The following is a 25,414-nucleotide window of genomic DNA, read 5'->3' on the forward strand; positions in this document are numbered from 1 at the left end:
CACCTACGACATCTTCATGCTCTTGCTTCTCCCCACCTTCGGCCACTACTGGAATGGAACAGGTCAGAATTTCTTCCAGTGGGAAAGGCAATTCCTTCACAATCGTCACACAAAAGCAGTCACTCTCTGAACACACTGCCGTTTTTCAAACAGAATAATCAATGTTGTAGTCGTGCCTCTGGCAGATTTGTTCCCTGGCAGCCCGAGCAGGCAGGCAGGTACCAGCACTGTAGGGTGGTCCAGCCCAGTGCCCTGCCACCATGGGGTGCAGCAGGCAACTGCGGTGCCGCCAAGCGTTAATGCCTGTAAGGCTTACAGTGGCAGCAGTGACACATGGGGGAGTGGGAGGGGATTTATAAAATATATATAAGCCGAGGTTTGTAAAGAGAGGCATCAAATTGTGTTGCAGGCAATGATACTGATGCTATAGATAGGGATGTAAACTGAACTCTCAAACCAGTCAGGTGTTTCTTAGGAAAAAGAGAGAGGGAACATTTTTGGAGGAATATAATTGCTGATACGCACAACACAAAGACAGTATTAAAAAAAAATACATTAGCAACATTTGAAATTTACTGTTTAAGAATAAAAATGCCATTCTAAAAAAAAAAAAGTGGATATTCTAATGAGGGACACAGAATCTCTATCCTTGCTAGTAAGGCATGTTGCGTGTGAATGGGCCAGCTCTAAGCAGCAGCACAGTCCTGGCCATTCCTCCAGCCTCACGAAGCTGAAGGGAGGCTTGCTTGCCTCACCTCGAGTTCCCACTGGGCCACAGTCCTCAGGCAGGTCTCCACCTCCCTCCTGCTCCAGCTTCCCTTTTTTCTTCTGCATCCAAGGCAGAATTCCAAGGGTTTCCAGCTTCTCCTATTTCTATCCCAAAGCCTATCTGCAGATCAGAAGTTCTTTGCAGTTAAGATTTATCACCAGATAGTTATTCTGAGCAACAGATACTGATCTCATAACATTATTTGCTGCTTAGGTCATCAGCCTAAATGCATCTGTGTTTACTGACAGTTTTTTAAATATTTATTCTTTTTTGATACTTGGCATTTCAGGCCTGCTAGTTTGAACTGTTGCAATGAACAGTTGCTCATAGTAAAAGAAGGAAGTCATTTTCAAGTATATTTTTAGCCACGTGAAGTCAATCCATTTCAGCTCCATTCCTGCAAGATGCATCTCAAACACTGACTCATCCTTCCACAAACCCTCAAAAGCAGCTGCAAATCACCAATGACCGCAGGTTTGCACGAACCTCACAAGTTCCCTTCATTCCTAATGAGCACTCCCAAACACTGCTGTCCATCCTCTAATTGACTGTTCTCAATCCATGCTCTCCAGACCTAGCTAATACTGTCGTGCACTGGAGTGACACCACGTAAGTATTGTAAAATCAAGCAACATCAAAATGGTTATGCAGCAGCGATGCCACAATAATTTTAGCAGTAGTCTAGCACTGCTCCTTGCAGCCTGGCTCAGACCAATCTCCTAAGAAGTCTCTAAGAGACTTTCGTACCACAACCTGCAGGGTTCCTTCACCTACTCTAGTGGCCGTAGTACCTCTGTTATAATAGTGACTATGGACTGCTTCACAAACATCTGCATCAGTTTGCTGCTGTCACTTCACCACTTCACCCTGGCCTCTCTCCACAGCCAGATTACTCTCCATGGTATGGAAACTTGGCCAGGAGAGAAAAACGTTGAGTCAGCTCTGCTGGCCCAGCGCACTCTTCACATAAACACCAAAGACCCTCAGGCATCCAACAGATGCCGCCGCACATTTGTTTTGTAACCAGAGCTGCCGCACGTGGCCCGAGAGCAGCGCAGCTGCGCATGGCTGCCATCAGGCAGGAAGGCAGATAAATACCCAGACGCACAGCCTGAACTGATCACCCTCACTTGTGGGCTCCATCTACTGCCCGGTGGGGACACTGCCAGTTCAGGAACCGCACTTAGCAGGCAGCCTCGTGATTTCCAAGGAAAAAACAAGCTGTGAATTCGCACCTCATCAGTTAACAAAAATACCTCTTTACATACACTCCTCAGGGACTTAATCCTCTACAGGTCCCACCTTGCAGCTCAGTTAGCCCCCACCATCTCTACTATCATCCTCAGGACTGCACAAGCCCTCTTGCAATGGATTTCTCTACTTGGGATAGAACAGCTCAAACCTCATTTGCTCACAATGCGATACTATTTTCCTTATTTCTCCTACTTTGCAAAAGCATAAGCAATCACAGGGAATAAAAACTAAGCAAATGCATATCAGCAGCTTTATTTATCTCAAAACAAGTGTTGTCCTTTGCCTCATGACTCGTTAATGTTGATTTTAAGCTTATCAGAAAAGTCATCTTTTTGTTGTTGTTGTTCAGGCAAAATTGTCATTTACAGATTTTTATTTTTGACTCACTTATTCTTGAATAATTATGAGTACGGTTTTATAAACTCATCCTTCATTCCTTCCAGAAAACAAACACTGCTCTGCAGGATTCTTGCTTATTCCAGCAAAAGAACAAAGTAATCTGAAGTCTACCATTTGAAAATCTGTTCGAACATTCCTGCCAATTTTTATTTTCCACACAGTTAAGTCATTTTAAATAAACTGTGATATTATTGGATTACAGGAAGCCAAATAAGAGATCTTTCTTTTCTGAAGCCATAGTTAATTCCAATTCATTTTGTTCCATTTCTCCTTTTTTTTTTTCCTCTTCTTTTTTCTTTTTTTACCCACCTCTTCTGAAGTAACTGGGAGAACTTCGCTGGTGGCTCCGGAGGGGCTGGAAGGTGACAGCTGGTGCCACAGCGGTCATGGGAGGGCAGAATACAGGAGCATGGCACATGGCAGCAGATTGGAAGCCTCTTTGCAGACTTTAGGAAATCATCTAACTTAACCATGAATTATGGCCAAATATGCACATATACTTTAGGATTTGAGAGCTCAGAGACTATTAAAGTTACAGCTGTTATCTGGACTGACTGGACCTAATTTCTTAATGCAGTTTATTAAATGCGTACAATGTGATAAAATATATTTTTTACATTTTTAATGTGTGTGAAGAACACACATTTGTTGGTTACTTACAACAATAGAATGCCCTGAGAATCAGCAAAACACACACTTGTGTTTTCTCATGTAATTAGCAAATTTCTACATCCTTTTCCAGAATGCATAAAAGTATTTACATTTCAACTTATTGTACTTGGAAAGCAGTGCTTTCATAAATTTAAGCCTACTCAATTTTGTCATTACTCCTTCTATTAAACTCTACCCGAAAAGCAATGTTGCATTCTAAAACAAGAAGGAGAACTGACTTTAATCCAAGTAGACATAGGAGCATAAAGATAAATTATTACATTTCCTAAAAAAACCATTGATAACACAAAAGAATGGATATTTTCATGGCTTTTTTTTTTTTTGTAAGCCAAGTCACTGAGAAATGATTCTTCAGAGATATAATAATAAAAGCAATCTAGAATATTCCAAGTTCATAGCCAGATCTCAATATTCTTTTGTAAAATAATGTAATATTTTTTTGTTTTTTTTCTTCTTAAATTAAAGTCTCATTTGTTTTAGTATAGTGCTCAGTTTTAGTGAATGATTATTTGTTGAGATACCGTAAGAAGTCCACCCTAGTCATACATACATAGGTAAGTCATCTGTACTGTTCTACTTATCTGCATGAAATATATAATGGGAAGAGACAACTGGAAACACGGAATCATTTTTGAGTGTACTATTAAAATATATTTATTGTTTGAAAGTCTTAAAATCATGAAGTTTAACAGTCAGGAAGGGTAATAGACAAGCAGCTTTTATGATTAAAAGGTAATTCTGGACATATCATCTGGGTTTTTCTGAAAAATCAAGACTAGAAACTATTTTCTGTAATGGATGAGGCTATTTTTAATACCTTTGCATTAAGTCAGAACTGATGCTTATTTGGCCTATGGATTAATTGTCCAAGGAGCACAGCAGGTAGAAGAAACACTTTCAAAGTGTCATGATGCAATTTTACTATAGATAATTTTACTGTATATCTGTGCCAGGCATGTGACTGGAGCCTGTGAAAGAGCCTTTGCTGAAAAAGCATAACTTTTTGTTCTTACTCAAGAGCAGACTAAAGACAAAAAATGACAGAAAAAAAATCCCTTTTTCCAAAACCATGATAGCCCTCAGACAGCTTTCCAGGTGCCTTGAAACTGAAGTTCTTATGCATAAAAAGGCACAGAGAAGTCCCATTTTGCAAAAGAAATAGCAACTGGATGGCCCCACTTTATTTCATCACTGTCACCCAAGAAGTAAAGCACAAGGAACATCACAAATGCTGATGTTCACCAGCTAGCATTTGCCCAAATTGTTAACAGATCTCAGGTAGCTCATGCCATCAGTGACTCTGCACTGGAATTGGAAAGCTGTTCATTTTTCACATATTGCCCATCATTTTCATGTCCAAAATATTGTATGTTTGCTCTCCCTAGGATGCTGGCTGTTAACTGTCTCTCTGAAACACTGAAAATCAGCCCAAGTATCTGTAGAAGAAGGAACAAAAATAAAGACCTATTTTCTATGCTGGTCTAGTAGGCAGGGAAGAAGAAAAAATGACTTTAGTTTCCTCAAAAATGTTTGTTTCAATGAAGAAACTGTATGTTTCTATCCAAGCACTCATCTTCTGTCCTTGTTACATCTTTGACACAGACGCAGGGGATAAAATGGTGCTGATGAAAGTGAATCAGCCCTTCCAGACGTGTAATGATCTCATAGTCAGGCAGAGCTAGGTTAGCAAGATCAAGGCCCAGCATCCGTGAGATGACCTCTCGGAAGTCTGCCAGCTGCAAGAGCAAACAGAGAGGAATTACTAATGCATTAATTACCAAGAACAGGAACACATGGAAAAAAACATATGTGCATACATACAAACACAAGCATTTATAGTAGCAGTGCAAAATATCGAAATTTCTGCTGTTCATCAATGGAGAGGGCTGAAAAGGACTAGGGGATACTTCAAGCAATGAAACAAGAGCTGAGATGCTAAGGATTAAAAAAAAAAAAAAAAAAAAAAAACAATTTCAAGTGTTATTTTAGCATCTTTCATATTATATATTGCCTGCTCATTAAATAGAGAAAACTGAGGAACCGATGGGAAGAGGAGCTGTATTTGGTCTAGTTAACTATGCAGACAACTGGAAACTAGCAGGCATGCATCATAGCATGTAAGAAGATGCTGGTCCTGACCTTAGGTTCCCAACCTCTCACTACCACAGCTCTTTACCCATCACTTCATTGTGGAAATGGCAGCAGAAGAAAGAAGAAAGGTGGAGGCTTTGCACATTTCAGTATCTCACTTCGACTTGGAATCAGGATAGAGTAAAAATTCAAGCAACCTGGGAAATAAATGCATAGCTCTTCTGTACATGGCTACTGAAATTATATAATGTGAAGAAATTTTGGCAAGGTACTTAGAGAAAACAGTTTCTCTTATCAGTTCCAAATGGATAGACATCCACAAGCAAATATCACGAGTGACTGTGACAATAAAAAGGCAAAAACATGAAGAGCAAACAAATATGAACACTGATTTACTTAGCTCAGGATAAGGCAGCTTATAAGTCACATTTCACCAATGTTCACAATGTTCTGTGAAATTACACCACCCAGACGATTGATACCTTAAAAACCCTTATGATCCATATACGATTTAAAAGAGGAAAATGTTCCTTTTCAAGGAAATGTGCTTATATGCTTATCTCGAACTTATTCGAGCTTATTCGAACTTCAAGTTCCCAGCTCCAAGCCAGGAGATATGTGGTGCAGTGTTCCAGCCAAAGATAATTTATTTTAATTCACTATAGTGAATGAACAACACATCTGGAGAGAATTCAGCAACTTTCATCAGCAAATAGCCTAAACAGGAAAGAACACAGAGCCCCTAAAAATCCTTTAAGTCATCCATTTGTGTGAACTTAAAATTGAAGATTTTTTTCTCCACATTAACAGAACAACACTGTCTCAAAAACAAACACGTCTGTGGAAATGTAGCAAACAGGTTACCTGCAAAGAGAAATTCTCACACAAACTGACAAACACAGCCAGCACTCTTAGAAGTAAGAATGCCCAGCCAGGGGACATAAATCTGAATTTTAAAAACTATGAACTAGAGCGACAGGAGATACATGCTGGATGATCTTTTGTAATCTATCATGTGTTGTACGTGAAGCAAGAAGCATGCTTATACTCCCATGCAGATGCCATGCTGCAAGTACATTATGAACAATTTTAAATGCTTGTACTAAACCATATAAGGACATAAAAAACAATTAAATGAGAAATATATTTCACCCTTAAAAACAATGCACAGAAGTCTGAAACATTTCAAAGTCTTTAGCATAAAGAAGAGGAATTCAATAAACTTTGACACGATTATCCCAGCTTTCCACCCACAATGTTAAAAAGTCTCCTTTCCCATCCAAAATTTTGGCCTAAGTTTTCCATTTTTTGTTGCTGCTTTCTTCCTTTCAAGCTTGTTAATTCTTGTGTGTCTGTTCATTCTACCTTAAAAGACATTATTTAAAATATGCTTCATTACCTCTGCTAAAGATCTTTTATTGAAATCTTCCTAGAAATTGGCATTGCCATTCATCTGGAAGTATCTTGCCCTTTTATTGTGAAAATTCAGTTTTACCCTGCATATTACTGGTTAAATTCAGAAATACTTAGGGTAATTTTTCCTCTTCAACTTAACAGGAATCATAGAATATCTTTAGTCAGAGGGACCCAACAGGATCCCTACTACCTTGTTTCAGGTGCAGAATGCAGTACTTGATCTTTTTAAACATCATACAGACGGTGATGGCTCAACCCTCCAATTGGTCAAGATGCCTCTTCAGGACCTCTCTACCCATAAGAAAGTCAATGGCATCTCCTAATTTATTATCATCTTCCAGACTTTAGACTAGTCTAAAGCACAGTGAAGAACATTCAACACTGTTCAATTCCAAGTACCAGTTCATTTTCAACTACTCCAACCTGAACCTAATTTTTCACTTGGGTATGTTCTGGGCACAAGAACAATTGTTGTCTTAAGCAGTTGGCAGTGGTGCAGTTCTGCATATTTTTAATTTTCACATAATAGAAAATATCTATTCAATACTACAATGTGATGCAAAATTAAATGTAATTATATCCTCAGGAAAAAAAAAAAAACACACAAAAGAAAATACTCGAATGCACGTACAAATCAACCTAAGCATTTGAACAGTTCCATAAGGCAGCAGTAATTTCAGTTTCTTGTGCCTTTCTTAACATACACATTCAGACATACTGTGCTTATATTCTCACTAAATACATGCATGTGTGCTGAGAGAAAAATTTAACATCTGCATTCATTACTTTTTACTGTACAAGAGAGAGTTTTGTCCCTGCTTAGTGTCCACAGCAAGGAAGAATGAGCAAGTCTAAAGCAGAAAAAGAATTACTTTGAGTTGGGGGTATGGAAGGTGCTCTCCTTGGGTGATGTTTCAGAAGTTTGAAGTGTTTATTAGCAAGAGAGTTTGTAATTATCTGACTTGGCTACAGTATGTTTACCTCAAGGGGACATTTTAGTAAGTAAACTGTTAGGATGCAGGAGAGTGCATTATGCTTATTACTGGCAGATCTCTTATTAGCAAAATAGCATTAATTTTCATCAATGCTACATAAGCATCAGTCACAGGTTTTACAAACAGCTTAGCTCCCCATTTAGCAGTGTGGTTCCATCTGCAAGTGTTTGAAACATTCTTGTGACACAGGTGACCACAGACATCAGTGAAATACAAGCTGATATTCCTCCTCAAGCTTTCTGGGTTAATGAAGAGCTAGTAATTTGCTGTGCTTAAGTATTCTGCATTTTGTACCCCACCTCATCTTTCCCATGTTTTTCACATTTGGCCAAAGAACACTTCAATGGCATTCAAGTGGTCTGAAAAGCCTCATGTTTACTCAGTACAAATTCAACATCTGTGTCATTTTAACAAGTACTCAATGTATGACTACACAGTATAATTTTCTGAATATAATTAATGCCCTTTTCTGTGTGCAGGATGCTTAGCTACCACGTGAGACAAACAAAGAAATGATATTTCTCTGCCAAATTTCCAACATTCATTATAAAACAAGAATGCTAAACTCTTCCAGAAAAATCCTCAGTTGTTTTTCTAGTTCCAACAGGAGTAAAACAATATTTTTTTCAGATTCATCTTTGGAAAAAGCATTCTTAAATATAATCCAGAATTGTTGTCAAGACCAGAAACTAACATAAGAATTTTAGTTAGAAAAACTGACAACGTTCTAAGCAACTGGGATTAGAATCTTAAAATGACATATTATTGATGTTAAGTAAATATCCCATTGGCTTTAGTAACAATGCTGTATTTTTATTAAACAGAATATGGTGGAGCAATTACATTCATATTTCCTAATTTACTGAAACTATTATGGAACACATTTACTAGCATGTCTCCCACTTCAATTTCTCGCACCTCATAATCTTTATACGCAGTCACTGTGTTTCTTATGGATAAGTAACCAAAAAGTTTTTCCTCACTCAAACTTTGAAAACGCTAATGTGTCACAAATCAACTAAAAATAGTTGCATTCAATATCACTTGTCTTAAAAAGAAAAAAAAAAATCCTTTGTGTGGCATATACCTGGTAAAAAGTAAGCAGGCTTTATCACCACAATATACAGAAAAAATCATACTTTAAAGATACTAGGACTGTTAAGCATTTTTACACTTTTCCAAAATGTGATGTAAACTGAATGTTTTGCAGTGCACAAAGACAAAAAAAGCAATATATTTACTTTTCATTGCCTTGCATTTAAACTGGAAGAGCTCTGCTTCTTTGAATCACTAGTCAATATTGTCTTGCTTATTCACACAAGTTGTCAGCACAGCTGGATAACTGCCCCACCTACATCACATTCTTTTGTCCTAAGTGACACCCAACACTTGTAGAATAGCTGGATACCTACCTGTCTTTCCCTTTTTGCTAATTCTGCAAGGCTTGTTTTAAGTACCTTCATTTCACTGGAAACCACTTCTAACATATTTTTGGCTTTTTCTTTTTCTTCAGTAGCTTTCTGTTCCTTTAAATTAAGTTCTGATTTGACAGAGTTTAATTGTTTCTCAGCTTTTTCCTTCATTCTTTCCAATTTGCCTTGAGACTTATTAAGTTCTTCTATTGTTCTGTTCTGCTCTAAAGTCTGGATCTGCAACAAGCAATTTGTAAAATAATGTTAAATTTGCCACAAATTTTGTGTAGTATGAGCAAGTAAGGATATCAGTAATAGGCGCTTTAATACAGATTCTTGAGGAAATGACATGCATGTGTGGACTGAGAAGTTATTAAAGCAAACTGGCCAGTGTCAACTCAGTCAGCAGACTATTGTTCAAAAAGCAGCTAGTTCTCTGCAGGTTTTGCAGAAAGATGTATCTGCATAGAAAAAAAACTCCAAAGTGAAGCTTCACTGTCTGTTAGCTGCTGGGAAAATAATACAGGAAAAGTGTTTTGGCTGGTGAAAATCTTTCAGTTGAAAGTCATCTGTTTTAATCCACAAGCTATAAGACACTGTTGTATAAAATAAGTCTTCCTTACTTCCAGTGGTGACAAGCAACCACAGAGTACTTGTTTCCACCTATTGCAAGGTAATAAAACGTGGAAATAATGAAAGTTTATCATGCCTGTTTTACAGTATTAAAAAAAAAAAAATACTCCCCACTCTTACAAGAAGAGATTTGCTGTGATCAATGCATGAGAAATACAGGATTACATACATGCTGATGAGAAAGAAAGGGATGCAAGTATCATACTTTTCTTACACTAACCTGAATATTTACATGGTGTTTTTCAGTTGTTATTTAACATATCAAGACAAATTGCTAAATATACTGTCATGTTTTCTACATGGATTTCTACGTAGCAGTTCTCCATTAATGCATTTATTGTAAATGAACTCCAGCTGTATCCAGTTGGAACATAAACATGGGTAGAAGCACAAATGTAATGTTTCAACTTACCTTAAGTTCATTGGCTTCAGACAGCTTGGCTTTGAGATCAGTATTCGTTTCCCTTGCCAGATCAAGCTGCTTCTGTAATCTCTCTATCATCTTTTGCAACTTTCTGACAGTGAGATTGGCCTCATCCCTCTCCATAGCTAGTGATGTCCTTATTTGTTTCTCTTCTTCCAGCTGGGTTATTTTCTGCCTCAGAAGTTTCATGTGCAACTCCTTGCTTTCAAGTCTTTCTTTCTGAGCCTTCAACTAGTTTTATGATCACAAGGAAATTTGTGTGAGAGAAAGTAAATGGCATTACATAGGTTGTTGTGTAAATCCAATCTCCTTGCAGCACGCTTACGCTGAACTCCTAATCCTGCTTCTGTAAAGCAGTATGTACATATGTACATTAACTTGGTACCTTTTATACTATCCCTAAGCTTGAGCACTACCTTTTAAAATGTAGTTACATGCAGACCATATGCTATTTGAACACAAACACTTGTGCATAGTTCAGAACATCAGAGATTGTCCCAGATATAAGGAACTTGTCAAATGAAAGATGCAACAGACTTTCCTTAGGCAGACGGTGATTCCACTGCAGTAGTTTAAGATATTTCCACATTTAACCAGTTGATTAAGGCTAGTGTGCAAATAGAGTCATCACACAGAAGTAAGAAATACACTCATCCACTACTCCAATACAAAGTTCAGCAGCTTAGTTTTGTAATTTTGGTGCTCAGGAAGTGACTTATTTTCAGCTTACAAAACTGAATTTGTCAGGCTGTACCCTGAGAGGAATGTTAGTGTTAACTCAGAGAGGTAGTTATATCCAGAAAAAGAAGGAGAAAAAAAAAAAAGAAAAAAAAAGAAGTGGTTTTAAACCTTAAATAGAACTCATTCTAAGTTTCAAACCACTATAAGCCTAACATCAGAAGACTTCATTCTGTCACAACAGGGTGACCGACTGGTGTCTAATAAATCTGCACAGATTATCAAGGCTCCAAGATGACCACAGTTCTTGAAACGCTCCAGTTCTTAGTGAAGTACAAAACAGTGTTCTACTTGCTTCTAGAGAAGCTGTGTAACATTCCCTCCTTCCCACCAGATCCTTTTAGATTTAAATATCAACACCTTCCCATTAGATATTTTTAATTTTAAACATAAATAGGAGTTATTTATAGAAGTATATTGTAATAATGTATTAAAAAGTACATAATTAGACATGTTTGTTTTAAGAAACTGAGAAAAACAGTCTCATACATTTAACTAGCAGCATTTTTATTTGCTCAGATATGCAACTCGTTTGCATAGTTTGCAAATATTTATCTTCTCTTTATGTAAAGTAATAGACATCTTTAGTATTCCATGTACATTTGTGAAGTTTCAATCTTTTGCCTTTAGCAAGCCACCACGCAAACCTAGCCATAACAGTGTCTTGCCTTGAAAACAAAAAGTAATAGTGTTTTTTGCTTACCTTCCTTCTTAGGCTATATGTCACAGTCTTGCTTTCAATCACTGCATCACCTTCCAGTTTGACTAATTGCTCTACCCGAGCCAGAATCGCATTCACATTCATATCAAATCCAACCTCTGCTGCAATGCTATTCAGCTTCATCATTTCATTAAGTTGTTCCAGAAATTTCATATACTAAGAGATGTGGAACAGTGGGAAAAAGAATAACAAAATTTCATTAAAATTCCTGATGAATAATTTAAAAGCAATTCTCCCTACTCGGAACCAATTTTATAAGGCCAACAGACTCATATCCAAACTCCTAAAAGAATTTATTTTTAACTTGTACACCCCAAAAATCTACAAATTCTTTACTTGTCCTTATATAGGCAACATTTTTGTTCATAAATATTTAGACCTAATGTTTTTATTTTCTTATCAGACTAGATTGGCTTTTGCTCCTCTGCAGCAAGAGAAGCACTAGGTGCGCATGTTCGCTTTTGACCTCAGTTCCTACCTATGACCTTGTGCTGACAGGGAGGAGGAAGAAGGGGCAGCTGCATCTCACTTAGTGGCAGCTATCCTCACTAAGAACTCTACTCGCCTTTGTTTTCTCTTCTGTTGCAGATCATAACCATTGTAAATAAATAACAGGTTAAAAAAAAAAACAAAAAAAAACAGTTAAACAGTTTCATAACTACTGCTTGAACTGAAGATGATAAAACATAGCAAGAATCAGGCTTTTTCCCCCATGATGTTTCTGGCTCAAAAAGCTTAAAAAGACAGCAGAAGGCGGCAGCAAAGCTGATTATCAACAAGGGAGAAAAATCTTTCTATCGCAGTAAAATCCTGAGAGAAATTAAGAATCTACTGCCACGTGTTCTTCACAGAGGAAACAGAAAGGAAGGAACAGTTCCATTTTCTAATTCGCTCTTAAGATGGTAGATGCTTCATACAGAAATTATTGCATCATTGACCAATACAAAACAGCATCAAACTGTTGATTTTTGGCAAATTCAACTCACTTAGCACTGGTCTTTCCCTGGTAATATGCTAACATCTGCCATGCACTTTGTCTTTCTTAGCTGCATTGGGTTGCTGGTTCAGCTATCATTTTTCAAATTCTCAGTATGCCAATGTGTTTCAAGCTATCAGTGTGCTCTCATGCAATTAAAAAAGCAGCGGTGAGGACCAAGGACTGCAGATTTCTATAGATTGTGGACCAGATGATATATTACAGAAACATGAAAAAGCTCTGAATTCAAAAAAACCTGGAAAGACTTCTGATATATGTAGAGACTTTCTTTTGATCTCTTCCTTTTTTTTCCATCCTCCATGTTAAATCAATTTTGAACCTACCTTTTCCAACTAGAATGGTCAGTTAAAGAAAATAGATTATGACTTGCTACACAAAGCCTTACTTTGCTAATTCACACTACTTGCACTGCTGAGTAATACCCAAGTGATTGATGCAATAGTTAGATATATTATCTCAGACTTTACTGATTTTTATGCAAAATAAAATAACATGTGTACCAACTTTTTGTTTCTCAAGCTTCAAACCATCTTGTATCATATATAAAGAGAGCAGCTCCTCTTCCAAGTGTTTCAACTGATCTTGGAAAGTCTCAGATTGTTTTTCAACTTTTCTGCTTCTCTCTAGAGCCTCTTGGTATGATCTGGTTTGATCTTCCAAAGTTTCAGTCAGTTTAGCTATTTGGGCTTCAAGTTGAGATACCACCTACGGAGCAAGTAAGTCAACAAAAGATACAGTATTACGTAGGTTTAAAAAGGTGCACAAGATATATCCTCAAATTATTAAAAAAGGATAAAATAATTCTAAAAAAAACAAACATACAAATAAAAAAAAAAAAGCTGTACAATCTGCTGTATCCACCAAGAGCAAATGGCAAAATTGGTGATGTAAGACACCCAAAAGTAAACAGCAAAACAATATTTAAGATGAGTCAAACCAAATTTGCAGCTTAGAGCTGCAACCCAGAGCTTAGAAGCAACCCATCCAGATTTGTTAGCAAACCAGCAAATACATTGTAGCACCAAAACCTCACAAGTTATGAAGCAATTAAATGGGAAAAACATGCATAATCAATTTAGCAAACACATGCAGCATGTAGGTGAGAACATAGATATGGATAGCTAAATCTCAGAAGAGTGCCTCTCAGCTCTTAACCTGTCTTTAACTAGAAAAGTTTGCTTAGAAAAAAAAAAGATTTCTGTAATCTAGCCAAAACACAAGGCTGGAAGCATATAACCGTACAACAAGAAACTAGATTAGTCCTTCTGAAAACACTTCAAGCCCTATGTTAACTCTGCAGAACTTACTTAAAACATAATGGCTTTTAAGTTTAAATTACTTGTAAATAATATAATACTTGAAAGCATCTGGCTACACTTCTGCCAATTAATGGAAGGCTCAATTTCATCCAAAAAGTTGCTTGCTTCCTTCTTTCCATCTCTCCTTTTCCTACTGTCATATAAGCCTCTGCTTAGATGAATTATTACACTGTGTTTGTAACTTAGGTACTCCTCTTCACTTGTCTCTTCATTTTAAACTCCTCTGCCTCACACTGATAAAATGAATAACACACACACAACACTGCCATTAATTTTAATGGCACAGAAAGGTTTCCAACTTAGATCGTAATTCAATACACACAATAGTTTACATCCTAACTACCTAAGAAACAACTGAGAAATTACTGCTGCTTGTACAGCAGTAGAAAATACTAAACTTCAGTAAACTCTAAACTGCAATAAAACTGCAAGTACACTTATACATATTTCACACTTTTCTGCACTGTATGTCACCCAGCAGAAGAAACTGTTTTCAGTAGCTTGAGTGTCTGCCTGTGGGCACAAGATCCCTTCCCAGGTTGCAGAGGGGCTGTGCGCACAGCCTGGCCACATGGGTTATGAAGGTCCCAAGAGACCACAGAAACAGAAGGAGACCAAAATCAACACTGTTAGTTTATCTGCAAGAGCATCCAAGAGTAACCTTCATCCCTGACACAGAAACAATCAACAGTTCAGGGATTTCCTAAAACAGAGGCGCATCCTGTGCCTGTATTCAGTTAATTAGGATACATTTTTTGTTCCTGTGGTCCTGATCTCCCCATAATGGCACAAGAGCTACATCAGGAGAGGGTCAGGCTGGGTGTTAGGGAAAGGTTCTTCACCAGAGGGCAATGGCCATAGAACAGGCTGCCCAGGGCAGTCGGCATGACCCCAAGCTGACAGAGTTCAAGCATTTGGACAGCACTCTCAGGCATAAGGTTTGAATTTTGGGTGGTGCAGCACAGAGCCAGGAGCTGGTCCCTTCCAATTCTGGATATTTTATAATTCTATAATCTTAACCTCCAGTGCCATCATTTCTGCACAACGCACATTTCCTGCTCCTTCTCCTGGTATAACTACCAGATTATTTTAGAAAGGTTCCTTTTGTTTCTTGAGTTACAAGAAATTCAAGATTTCCAGACACATCTTGGGGATAGCTGGGTTCAACCCCAATGGAAATATTCTGGTTTGGTAAGATGTTATCTTAAATTTCCTGTTTTATATGCACAGGTTTTTTTGTTGGTTTTTTTTTTCATAGCTGATAACTCTATTCTGCATTGCACTCACCATCCCAAGCTGAGCTCATCTTGTACTGCATGGAAGCCTCTGACACAGTCTTTTCCTGCATTATTTAAAAGCCCTTTTTAAAAATAATTACATTATCATAACTTTATATGCTGCACAGAATACAGCAGCCATGGATATATACTGCAGCATAATTATGTTTTAAATTTTAACTTTTTTGTCCTAATACTTTCTCACATTCCGTTTGGTTAGGGTTTTTTGGTCAGCTGAAAGCCACTGTGCACATTATTCTGTGTGCATGAATATAATTTATTTCCCACACATTTTTTTGTTTAGAACAACAAAAGAAGCATATGTGGGGCCCATCTTCCTCAAAATATTATGAAGATGGTACTGTAAATTGCAATGTTCACAGACATTCCTGTGTATAGCAAAAGTCTTGATTCTCAGTACAGGAATATTGTGTCAACAAAAGAAAAGCAGGTAAATCCTAATATTAAATACGCATTTATGAGAATGACATGACAAATCATTAAAAGACTTGTTAGTGAGAGAACAGGAGATTGTAATGAGCACAGTAATGAGCGTTTCAGCACAGTAATCAGTTTCAGCACTTATGAGTCATCTGTTATATCAAGAAGCAAAAACTGATATAAATGAAATAATCTACCATCTGGTCAGCCATTCCTATCTGAGGTCAGATAGGTGAGTAGTCAAGAGAAATAATTTCAACCATATGAATTGAATTTGCTGCAATAAATCTGCAATGAACCTGAGCTCAGAGATCTCATAGCAGTGCTGAGTTCTGTGTGAACTGATGACATTTGCTTGCCATGGATGTCAGCTCCCCATGAACCCTTTCGGTATGTCATAAATAATTAATTACAAAAAAACCTGAGAGATGTCCAAACATTCAATGTACATTTTGTTATAACTGCTGTAATAGTGATTCAAAGTAGTATCTTAGCCCTGCAACAGAATATCTATCACTGGACCTTGTTACAGTATATGCTGGGATTCTTTTTTTTTTTTTAAATTAATGTTAACAGCTACTATACAGCTTATTAAGATCTCAGAAGCTGTTCAGATGCCTAAATCACCACAATTTGAGACAATCTTCAAGAGCATTTCAGATTTCATGGAAAATCTTACTGCAGATACAGTGAATAATATTTCTCACTGGCATCCTAAAATTCCAACTCTTCACAGGTCCATTTGACCAGTGCACATACAGGGGTAAGTCAAACACAGCAGATGCAAAGTTGAACATTCTGCTGACAGCAGCCCTGACAGCATGATCCCGTACACCAGATGCCTAGAGGAGAAGCAGCAATGATTTAAAAAACAAAAGCTTTTTTTTTTTTTTTTTTTGGTAAAAACAAAAGAAGCTTTCTAGGGTAGGCGTCAAAAGACTCAAACTCAAAAATGTATTTTTCTCCCTCCCATATTTTTGCATTGTCTTTTCCACTGTCTTTTCCTGATCCTAATTATCTAGTTTGCAAGTGCAAGTTGCTTATAGAAACATCCTGACAGAGAATAAAAAATTTAATTCCAACACTTCTTCCCTTATGCAAGACTTGATTCATCAGCACATTTTTACTTTCCAGCATCAAGATACTTAGCTGCTAGATTTATATCTACCTGTCCTGCTCTTACTTCTGGGTTGTACTCACAATAGGGCTAATCTTGAAATTACCTATCTTGAGCAGCAGCAGTACTGCAGACCAATTTAAACTGCCAATAAATTTAATGACTCCCATTCAGAACAGAACAATTCAATTCAACTTTCAGAGATCATTACTCCAACTCTCTGATCACTTCATGGCTGAGAAAAAAAATTAAAGCATATTATTGAGGACATTGTCCCAGTGCCTCTTGAACACTGACAGACGTGGAGCATCAACCATCTCTCTGGAAATCCTATTCCAGTGCTTGATCATCTTCATGGTGAAGAAGTTTTCTCTAATATCCTGTCTGAACTTCTCCTGGTGCAGCTTTGTTCTGTTCCCATGGGTCCTGTCAGTGATTGCCAGGGTGAAGAGACTAGCACTTTCCTCAAGAACTTGCAGAGAGTAGTGAGGTCACTCACTGGTCTCCTTTTCTCCAGACTGAGCAATTCAAGTATCCTTCCTTTGCCTCTGCCCACAGGACATGCTTCCAGCCCTGTTACCAACTTTGTTACTCTTCTTCAGATGCTTTCAAGGACTTTAACACCTCTTTTATTTGTGTAACTCAGAACTGTACCCAGTATTCCAGGTGAGGCCACACTAATGCTATATATAGTGGAAGAACCACCTCTTTTGGTTGTCTGGCTATCCCAAAATGTAGTTTGCCCTCTTGGCTGCCAGAACACTTTGCTAGTTCATGCTGAACCGACTGTCATCAGCATCCCCAGATCTCCTTCCGATGAGAGTTCTCCAGCCACTCACCTCCCAGGTTGTATCTTTGCCCACCATTACACCATTCCAGGGGCAGAACCTGGCATTTTCCTTTGTTGAATTTCACACTGACACTAATTTCTCAATGCTCCAATGCATCTAGATCCCACTCTGTAAGGTCTCGTGTCCTTCTAAAGAGTCACCAGCACATCTAAATTGATGTATTATCAGCAAACTGGCTAAGGATGGACTCCATTCCTGACTTTATATCACTATTAAAATATTGAATGGAAGCAGCCCCAGTGTTTAACCCTGTCAACACTACTAGTGGCCAGCCACAAGTAGCCCAAATCACTATGACCCTTTGAGCTCTACTGTTGAGCCAGTTCATTAACCAGTGTAGCATGAACCTTATCATAGAATGAGATCAAATTACTAAGGCAGGATTTCCCTCTATAAATCCATGCAGAGTATGTCCAATATTGGCTCTTTTCTTCAACATCCTTTCAAGAATACCCAGGACAATCTTTCCATGAATTTTCCAGGTACTGAGTACTGCAGCCTCTTGCATCTTCTCTCATGTCATTTTTGTAAATGGGTATAATGTTGGCTAGCTTCTACTTCAAGTTGGACAGTTTATTGAAAGATCCTTGCCTTTTTCTGCTAACAAACTTATTGCTACTTTGATTTCTGACATCTTTCTACTTAATACAAAATAAACGCTTTTGGCTCTGTATCTCAAATCAACAGTCAACAAAATCAAAAGTTTCTGTAATTTCAAAACCTAAGCAGAAGAAAACAATACTCAGATAAATCTGTGTGATTTTACTGAAAAATGAAAAGACAGTCAAAGACAATAAGTGTACACTCTGGAGCAGTGCAGTAGTGCTGACTTACTCTCTCTTCACTCTTCTCTTTGCAGTTTATTTCTTGGACTCTCTTCAAAATGTCCTTCTCAGAGGGTGTAACTGTTAGCGAGCTGCTACTGAGAAGGGTAGCGATTTGCTGTCTGAAAGCCTCTGAAGAGCTTTGAGCAGTCTTGGCTTCTTCTTTGCTGCTCTTCAAACTTCCATCCAGCTCACTGAAAGATTTCTTCAGACTATGAAGTTCTTGCTTCGAGGCTTCCCAGGCTTTCTGATTAGCCTTGAACTTATCTTGGAGGTTTCTGATGTCCATTTCCAAACTCTGTCTTGCCATTTTAGCACTGTCAAGATCCTAAAATACAAAAAAGATTAAAATGAAATTTTAAAATGTTATAGAGTCCCTCCTCCACACACACACAAAGCAGGGGGTATATCAGAAGTGGATACTGCAGTTAGGGAAAAATCAGATCTATGCTGCTTACAAGGGCCCAACACAGAAGTTTCATAAGAAAAATCCCAGTGACATTATCAGAACCCAAAGCCTGCTGTAATCAGCCCACAGATCAACATCTTGCAGTAACCTGCAAGAACTAGTAGATTAAAAAAGAAAAAAACAAAAACCTGCACCTGAAAAAGTAATGTTGGATTACAAAACTATTGATTATATTTTCATTCATATTAATCATTGGCTTTTTAAGTCCTATAAAATATAATACAAACAAAGCCAAAGTACTAAACCTGTGAAGGAAAAGATGAATACACATAATATCTTTGAATATAGTGTTTCAAGCAAAATTATAAGTTGTTTCTGAGAATACCTTACCAGCAATGTGACAAAAAATAGTCCTGAGATTTATACATTAAAACATGGGAGACAAAAAAAAACAAGAAAGCATTTAAGACAGCATAAAAGAAAATGCAAATGCTCAAATATCAATTGAATATCAAATAAGAAATGCTGTGTTAAAAAAGACAATAAGATGAAGAAACAATAGGTTGCAATTCCCCTGAAAAAAAAAAAAAAGAAAAAGAAAAAAAAAGAAACAAAATTATTCTATGTGATATAAGAAAGCAAATTTGCCCTTAACATGAAGAAAAATTCATCTGATGAGGTAAAGGTCAGTGTCCCTCTACAGAGCCTACACTCGCCCTTATCTGCTGCTCACAGAATCACAGAATTACAGAGGTTGGAAGGGACCTCAAGAGATTAAGTCCAACCCTCAACCCCACTACAGCAGGTTCCCTACAATAGGTCACACAGGTAGGTGGTTCAGATGGGTCCTGAATATCTCCAGAGAAGGAGACTCCACAGCCTCTCCAGGCAAACTGTTCCAGTGCTCTATCACTCTTGCCATAAAGAAGTTTCTCAACGTGTTACTATGGAACTTCCTATGTTCAAGTTTTAGGTCATTACTCTTTGTCCTATTACTATGCACCACCAAGAAGAGCCTGGCCTCAACCATTTGCCTCCCATTACCTTTCAGACATTTATAAACATTCATCAGATGTCCCCTTAGTCTTCTTTTCCCCAGGCTGAGCAGACCCCAGTTACTCAGCCTTTTCTCACATAGGAGATGCTTCAGGCCCTTTACCTTGTGGCTTTCCACTGGACTCCTAGGAGATCCCTGTCTTTTGAACAGTGGAGCTCAGAACTGTATGCAGTATTCTAAAGGTAGCCTCACCAGGGCAGAGTAGAGGGGGAGGATCACCTCCCTTGACCTGCTGGCCACAATAATACCATCTAAACATAAATACAAATGCTTCCATTTTAGCTCATTATTTGTTACCAGACCTTTCTAAAATAATCTCAGAACAATCTTGGAAAGCAAAGGTTGCCATGATTCCTTGTCATTTTCTTTATTCTAAGGAAGACCTATCAATAGAAAATTCCAACCTGTGCTGAGAATTACACTATGGAAACTACAGCAAAGAATAAAAAGTCAATTTAAATTATCATCAATTAAATTTTTCTGCAGTTTGTAATATTTCTTTCAGAAAGACAGTGTAAATGTAGTTTGCCTGTACCAGAGAGCTTACCTAATTACGATCTCGTTTTCAAATTGTGAACATCTGTAAACACACACAGGTGAGTGCATCAAGTGGCTGACTGACAGACACAAGATGTGGCACATGTGAAACACTCATTGGCTGGCATAGAAAGAAGCAGCAGAGATTCTTACTTTATCTGTGACCCAAAAGGTCTTAAGCAGCACAGTGCAGTGCCTGCAGCTGGCCACTCACAGCTAGACGGAGCCCATTAATGCTCACCTGTTTGTGCTCCACCTCAGATTAGAGAAGATAGAAGAAGATCCAGACCACTGTACAAGCCACCAGCAAGGCTTCCTGAGAACTAAGGTAGTCAGTAACAGTTCAGGTGTATTCACGTCGATTGCACTCAAGTTACAACAGGTGGGGAAAATTATTTCTACTTTACAAACATAGAAAGAGAGAGACTATTTTACAGGAAAAGGATAAAAGAGTTGCATTTAACACTGCAAAACAGCCAAGGAGATGTGACTGTGTTAGAGAAACAGATGTATGAAAGAAGAAAAATGGGAAGGGTTAAAAGTCTTTCAGCTAATAATATATTCTAATACATGTTCTCACTCTATTGATCCTTCTCTAGAGATATAATTAATTCACACGAAGCGAAACCTAGTTGAGAAACTTAAGAAAAGCTACTTCCATTCAGACCAAAGGTTTATTTATTGCAACAGCCAGCCTCCAAGAGCAAGCAGTAACAGCCTTCTCAAAAAGACAGGAAGCATAAATTGCTTCCTTGGAATTCTCTCTCACCTCAAAATAACTGCAACTCAGACTTACAGATATAGAAATGCTCTTTTCTATTTTACAACACTCAGTGATTCCTTCTTCTGCATGTGCGTGCAGATGTTCTTTTAACCATGTGTGTTCAGGATGTAGCCACACCATAAATTTCAGCAATGATATCATAGCATTTTCTCTTACCTCCTAGTGATTTATAATACTCTATTTTTTTCCTACTGCTGCTGAGCTGATTTTGTTCTAGAGTTATGATACATCAAGATCTCATTCTAATGTATAACAACAAATTCAGAGCCCATTATTGTGTAATTGCTTTTTACTACAATTGTTTTGTACATATAAATCTATTCAGCGCTTCCTTCTCTATGCATTTATCTACGTACGTGTAATGCCACAACACAAGCGCATGACAAGCGCAGCAATGATAACAAAGCAGCAAGGTCCTATGCTGCAGCAAGTGAAGTTTGAACTTGTTCAAATGCAACAGCCACAGGCACAGAAACAAAAGAATCTTCTTACTTTCAGAATGCCTCTTTTAGGGAGGGATCTCCAGCAAGGTACCCTTGCTTCTACAACCAACTCTTAAATGAGCTCTGGGAAGGGGTGATCCAGGCTCCATCCATTGTGACCAGTCAGGTGTATTGCATGCACCTGAGTTCCCTTGGATTGGCTCTGCCTTCCTACCAGGTGGTCAATCACTTCTTCAAGCCAAGGCTTAGCATTTCCACTACAGCATGTTAACCAACTCCTTTACAAAATTCTAGTTATTATCTACAATGCGTGATTGCTTTAAAATAAAATTATTTCTCTAATAAAAAAAACATCACCACAACTGAACGAGACTCAAAGACGACACAATAGGTTCACATCCCAAAAGCACTGAGCTTTTTGTTATGGGTATAAATAAGCATGAACTTAATTGCTCAGTTACCTAACCATGTATTGCAAAAAAGAAAGTCTCTGCCTTCATTTAATCCATCAGATTAAAACAGGATATTAAAGATTGTTTTTCTCCTACTGTGCATGTGTGACATCACAGAAGTATGTCTCACTCTATTTAAAAGTCATTATTGTGGCTTTGCAAACGACATGATGATGATTTTTAGCTCCAGCATCAGCTCTCATCTTAACCTCAAAAGAAAAAAAGTAAAAGAAGGAAGAAAAATTATTCTTTTGTACTGACTACTGTGAATTTTTTGCCTTAACAATTGTTTTGCTGAAGTTTATACTACTGAGTAAACTTATTTTGATTTACTTTAATTTTTAACATAAGTGGGCTAGAAGGTATCCAGCTATATTTTATTCTCCATTTATATGTTAAATAAATCACAGTTGCTTGCAAGTTTGACAACATTTAGCTTCAGAAGCACTGCACAGATCTTGCCATTGAACATCCATAGAGAAGAGCTGTGAAACATCAATTAGCAATCTTTCTGGAACCAACTACACTCATTTCTGTCTTCCACTGTTTCTACTCATGGAGCAACACTTAAAACAGTTTCTCACTGGAAAGGAAACTGAATCATCAGTGCTGAAAATGTCAGACTTCTTTCTTTGCCTTCTCCTTGCCAGACTTTACAATAAACAGTCCCTCATCACACAGCTGCATTACCCAACTCCATCAATTATCTCAGCTGTGTCTAAAGCAATAAGAAAGCTGCACCAGTGGTGTTAGAGGAATAGATTTACCTCCTAATTCAAATGTCAGTTCTCACAAAGTTTCCCCTAGATGAGGTTATTTGCTAGGTTATTGATCAAAATTATAACTTTTTATGTTATTAAAATGTGTCATCTCAATTGTGTACCCTGAATGACATTTTTAAAATGTCAAACAATTATTATTTCCATAATTACAAAGAATTATCTCTACTGAAAGCTATTTTCATTGATAGTATCAGCTTTGCAGCTAAAAGAATCTAGGGAAAATTATAAATCCATATAAATTTCTGACAAAAATTTTACCTATTTTGTGAAGTCAAGATCCCACTATTTGTAGAATAAAACAATGAAATTCAGACGCTTTTAGTAGCATTGTTATAGCGTAAAGAAATTGTGGGGTTTATTTTTTCCACAGATTTAAAAATAACTTGTACTTCAACCAGATGGAAATGTCAAACTGAAAACTTGTAGTGGGAAAAACAAACAACTTAGCAGAGAAAGAAAAGCAAGTTTATCACTTCTGATGAATACAGTAAGAGTAGAGTAGTTAAGCCAGAAAGGACCTACCAAGATCAAGTCCAACTGCCTGACCACTTCAGGGATAACCAACAGTCAAAGCAAGTCACTGAGGGCATTACTCAAATGTCTCTTGAATACTGAACAGGCATGGGGTGTCAAGAGAAATAGTGCATAAGGATGCATTAGGAGAAATTCTACACTGTAAGAAGGTGAGTACCCACCTGACAGCTTATAAAACAGCTGAGGGTATCTTGGAAGTTCAGACATACTTGATTACAACAGTCATACACAGTGTCTACAGACTTGCCTGGATTTTGCAATGCAGCTGTCCCACATAAAGAACGTCAGGAACTACTGATGAAGCAACTAACACTGACAGCATCATTTTCTAAAGGGATTTAATGAGATTTTATTTGAAACAATCATTGCTCATTGTAGAAGCAACATTAGCTGTTAACATGGAAATGCAACCCTTGAATCAGGTAGCTGAGAGAGTAAGAAGCTGGATGCTTTCCTACTCACCAGCCACTGGCCACTCTCACAGAGAGGAAAATATTTGAGCTTACATAATAACTATTAATATTGGCACCTCATGAAGGATCATAGTATACTAAATCAATTATAAATACAAAGAAAAGCAAGTTACTTTGACAAGAACAGTAGGTACGAAAGTAAATGCCAGTATTTTCCAGATGAATTCTCAAACTAGCCATATCTCCTGTTGCAATCAATATCGCAAGGCCTCTAAATTAGCATGTTCTCATCTTCCATCTTCCCTGATGATTCAAACTGAAAATATTTGACAAGTCTGCTGAAACATGTCCCTAGTATTTATTTCCTTAGTGACATCTTAAAAATTCTAACTGAGAAAGCAATTATCTCTTGCATTAAAAAAAAAAAAAATCAAATCATTTGGTCATATATCCTACAATCAAAATATTTTGGTATATGAGAAAAGGACGTATGTTTTTCATGTCAATTTGAATTCTTTAAATAATAAAAAATATATTTTAATTGACTATGTTTTCACACAATCAATTTTAATAATTTCATGTAAGATACTACTTAGATACATTTAATTAAAAATTTAATACAAGTTACTATTGAATAAAAAGCTGTTTTGACATTAATTTTGCATCAGCAACACATACAGATACATTTGTATTCCTTGATTATATTCCAAATGTTATTTTTACAGACATTGCGTGACACACATCTTTGCAAAACAGATGCTTAAATTAACAGTCCAGAAACACAAATATTTCCAGGCTGAACCATCAGAGAAGATGAGGAAAAAAAGAACAAGCCGAATTTACCATTTCTTGTGGCTCATCAGCGGTAATGCTTTATGAATGGCAAATCCATCTGGTAGAATACACACATCTTCTATAGTTTAACTATACTGTGTGTGTACACAGTACTGTGTAGTACTGTGTATTTATTAATCTCTAACCAAGATTCTCTCTAATGCTTTTTATTTATTTTAAGATTGACAGACATGATCAAAGAATGTTATTAGGTTCTGTGTAAGAAAAAAATCTTTTATAGTGAGAGTGGTGAGGCACTGGAACAGGTTGCCCAGTGTTGTGGTTGATGTTCCATCCCTGGAGACTTCCAGGGCAAAGCTGGATCAGGCCCTGGGCAACCTGATCTTGCTGTGGTGTCCCTGTTTATTGCTGGGGAGTTGGACTAGAAGGTCTTCATAGGTCCATTCCAAGTCTAAGGATTCTATGATTCTTCACTGCAATTCTGTGACTAATAACCAGTGATTACTCTCCGAACACGCAGAAAGAAAAAAAAAAAAAAAAAAAAAAAAAGATGTTCCAGTCTGGGCAGCATTTAAAAACAATTTTCTATCAAAGTCAAATGTGATACCCAGCATTACCAGAATAAGTATATGCACAATGTTTACAGAATTGCAAGAGGAAGCTCTCAGAATATTCGGTCAGCAGTTTGCGAAGTTAAAAATTCCAAATAAAAGTAATAAAATACAAGGGGGGAAAAAAAAAGCTTTGTAGCTACTTATTGCTTTTTATTAGCTTTGATATTATATTTATGTTGTTTGGTGCTTTGAAGTTATAATGCATCGAGGCTGACAGATGAACACATACAATTATCATTCACTT

General features: G+C 37.3%; 1 protein-coding gene across 8 annotated transcripts in view; it reads right to left on the bottom strand.

Moving 5' to 3' along the window:
* Positions 1-3,719: 3,719 nt before the first annotated feature.
* The window catches only part of CCDC170 (coiled-coil domain containing 170), a 47,095-nt gene continuing 25,400 nt past the window's right edge, over positions 3,720-25,414 (bottom strand). For all 8 annotated transcript variants that reach the window (XM_052687652.1, XM_052687628.1, XM_052687603.1 and 5 more), the window contains 6 exons: positions 18,361-18,678; positions 13,026-13,226; positions 11,507-11,680; positions 10,054-10,296; positions 9,009-9,245; positions 3,720-4,830 (listed from right to left, as the gene is read on the bottom strand). In XM_052687652.1, coding sequence (XP_052543612.1) covers positions 4,630-4,830; positions 9,009-9,245; positions 10,054-10,296; positions 11,507-11,680; positions 13,026-13,226; positions 18,361-18,678 — 1,374 coding nt within the window. In that variant the 3' untranslated portion in view covers positions 3,720-4,629. The remainder of the gene's footprint in view (positions 4,831-9,008; positions 9,246-10,053; positions 10,297-11,506; positions 11,681-13,025; positions 13,227-18,360; positions 18,679-25,414) is intronic.

Source organism: Tympanuchus pallidicinctus, unplaced genomic scaffold, assembly GCF_026119805.1.
Source record: "Tympanuchus pallidicinctus isolate F22 unplaced genomic scaffold, pur_lepc_1.0 scaffold1, whole genome shotgun sequence".
Classification (NCBI taxonomy): domain Eukaryota; kingdom Metazoa; phylum Chordata; class Aves; order Galliformes; family Phasianidae; genus Tympanuchus; species Tympanuchus pallidicinctus.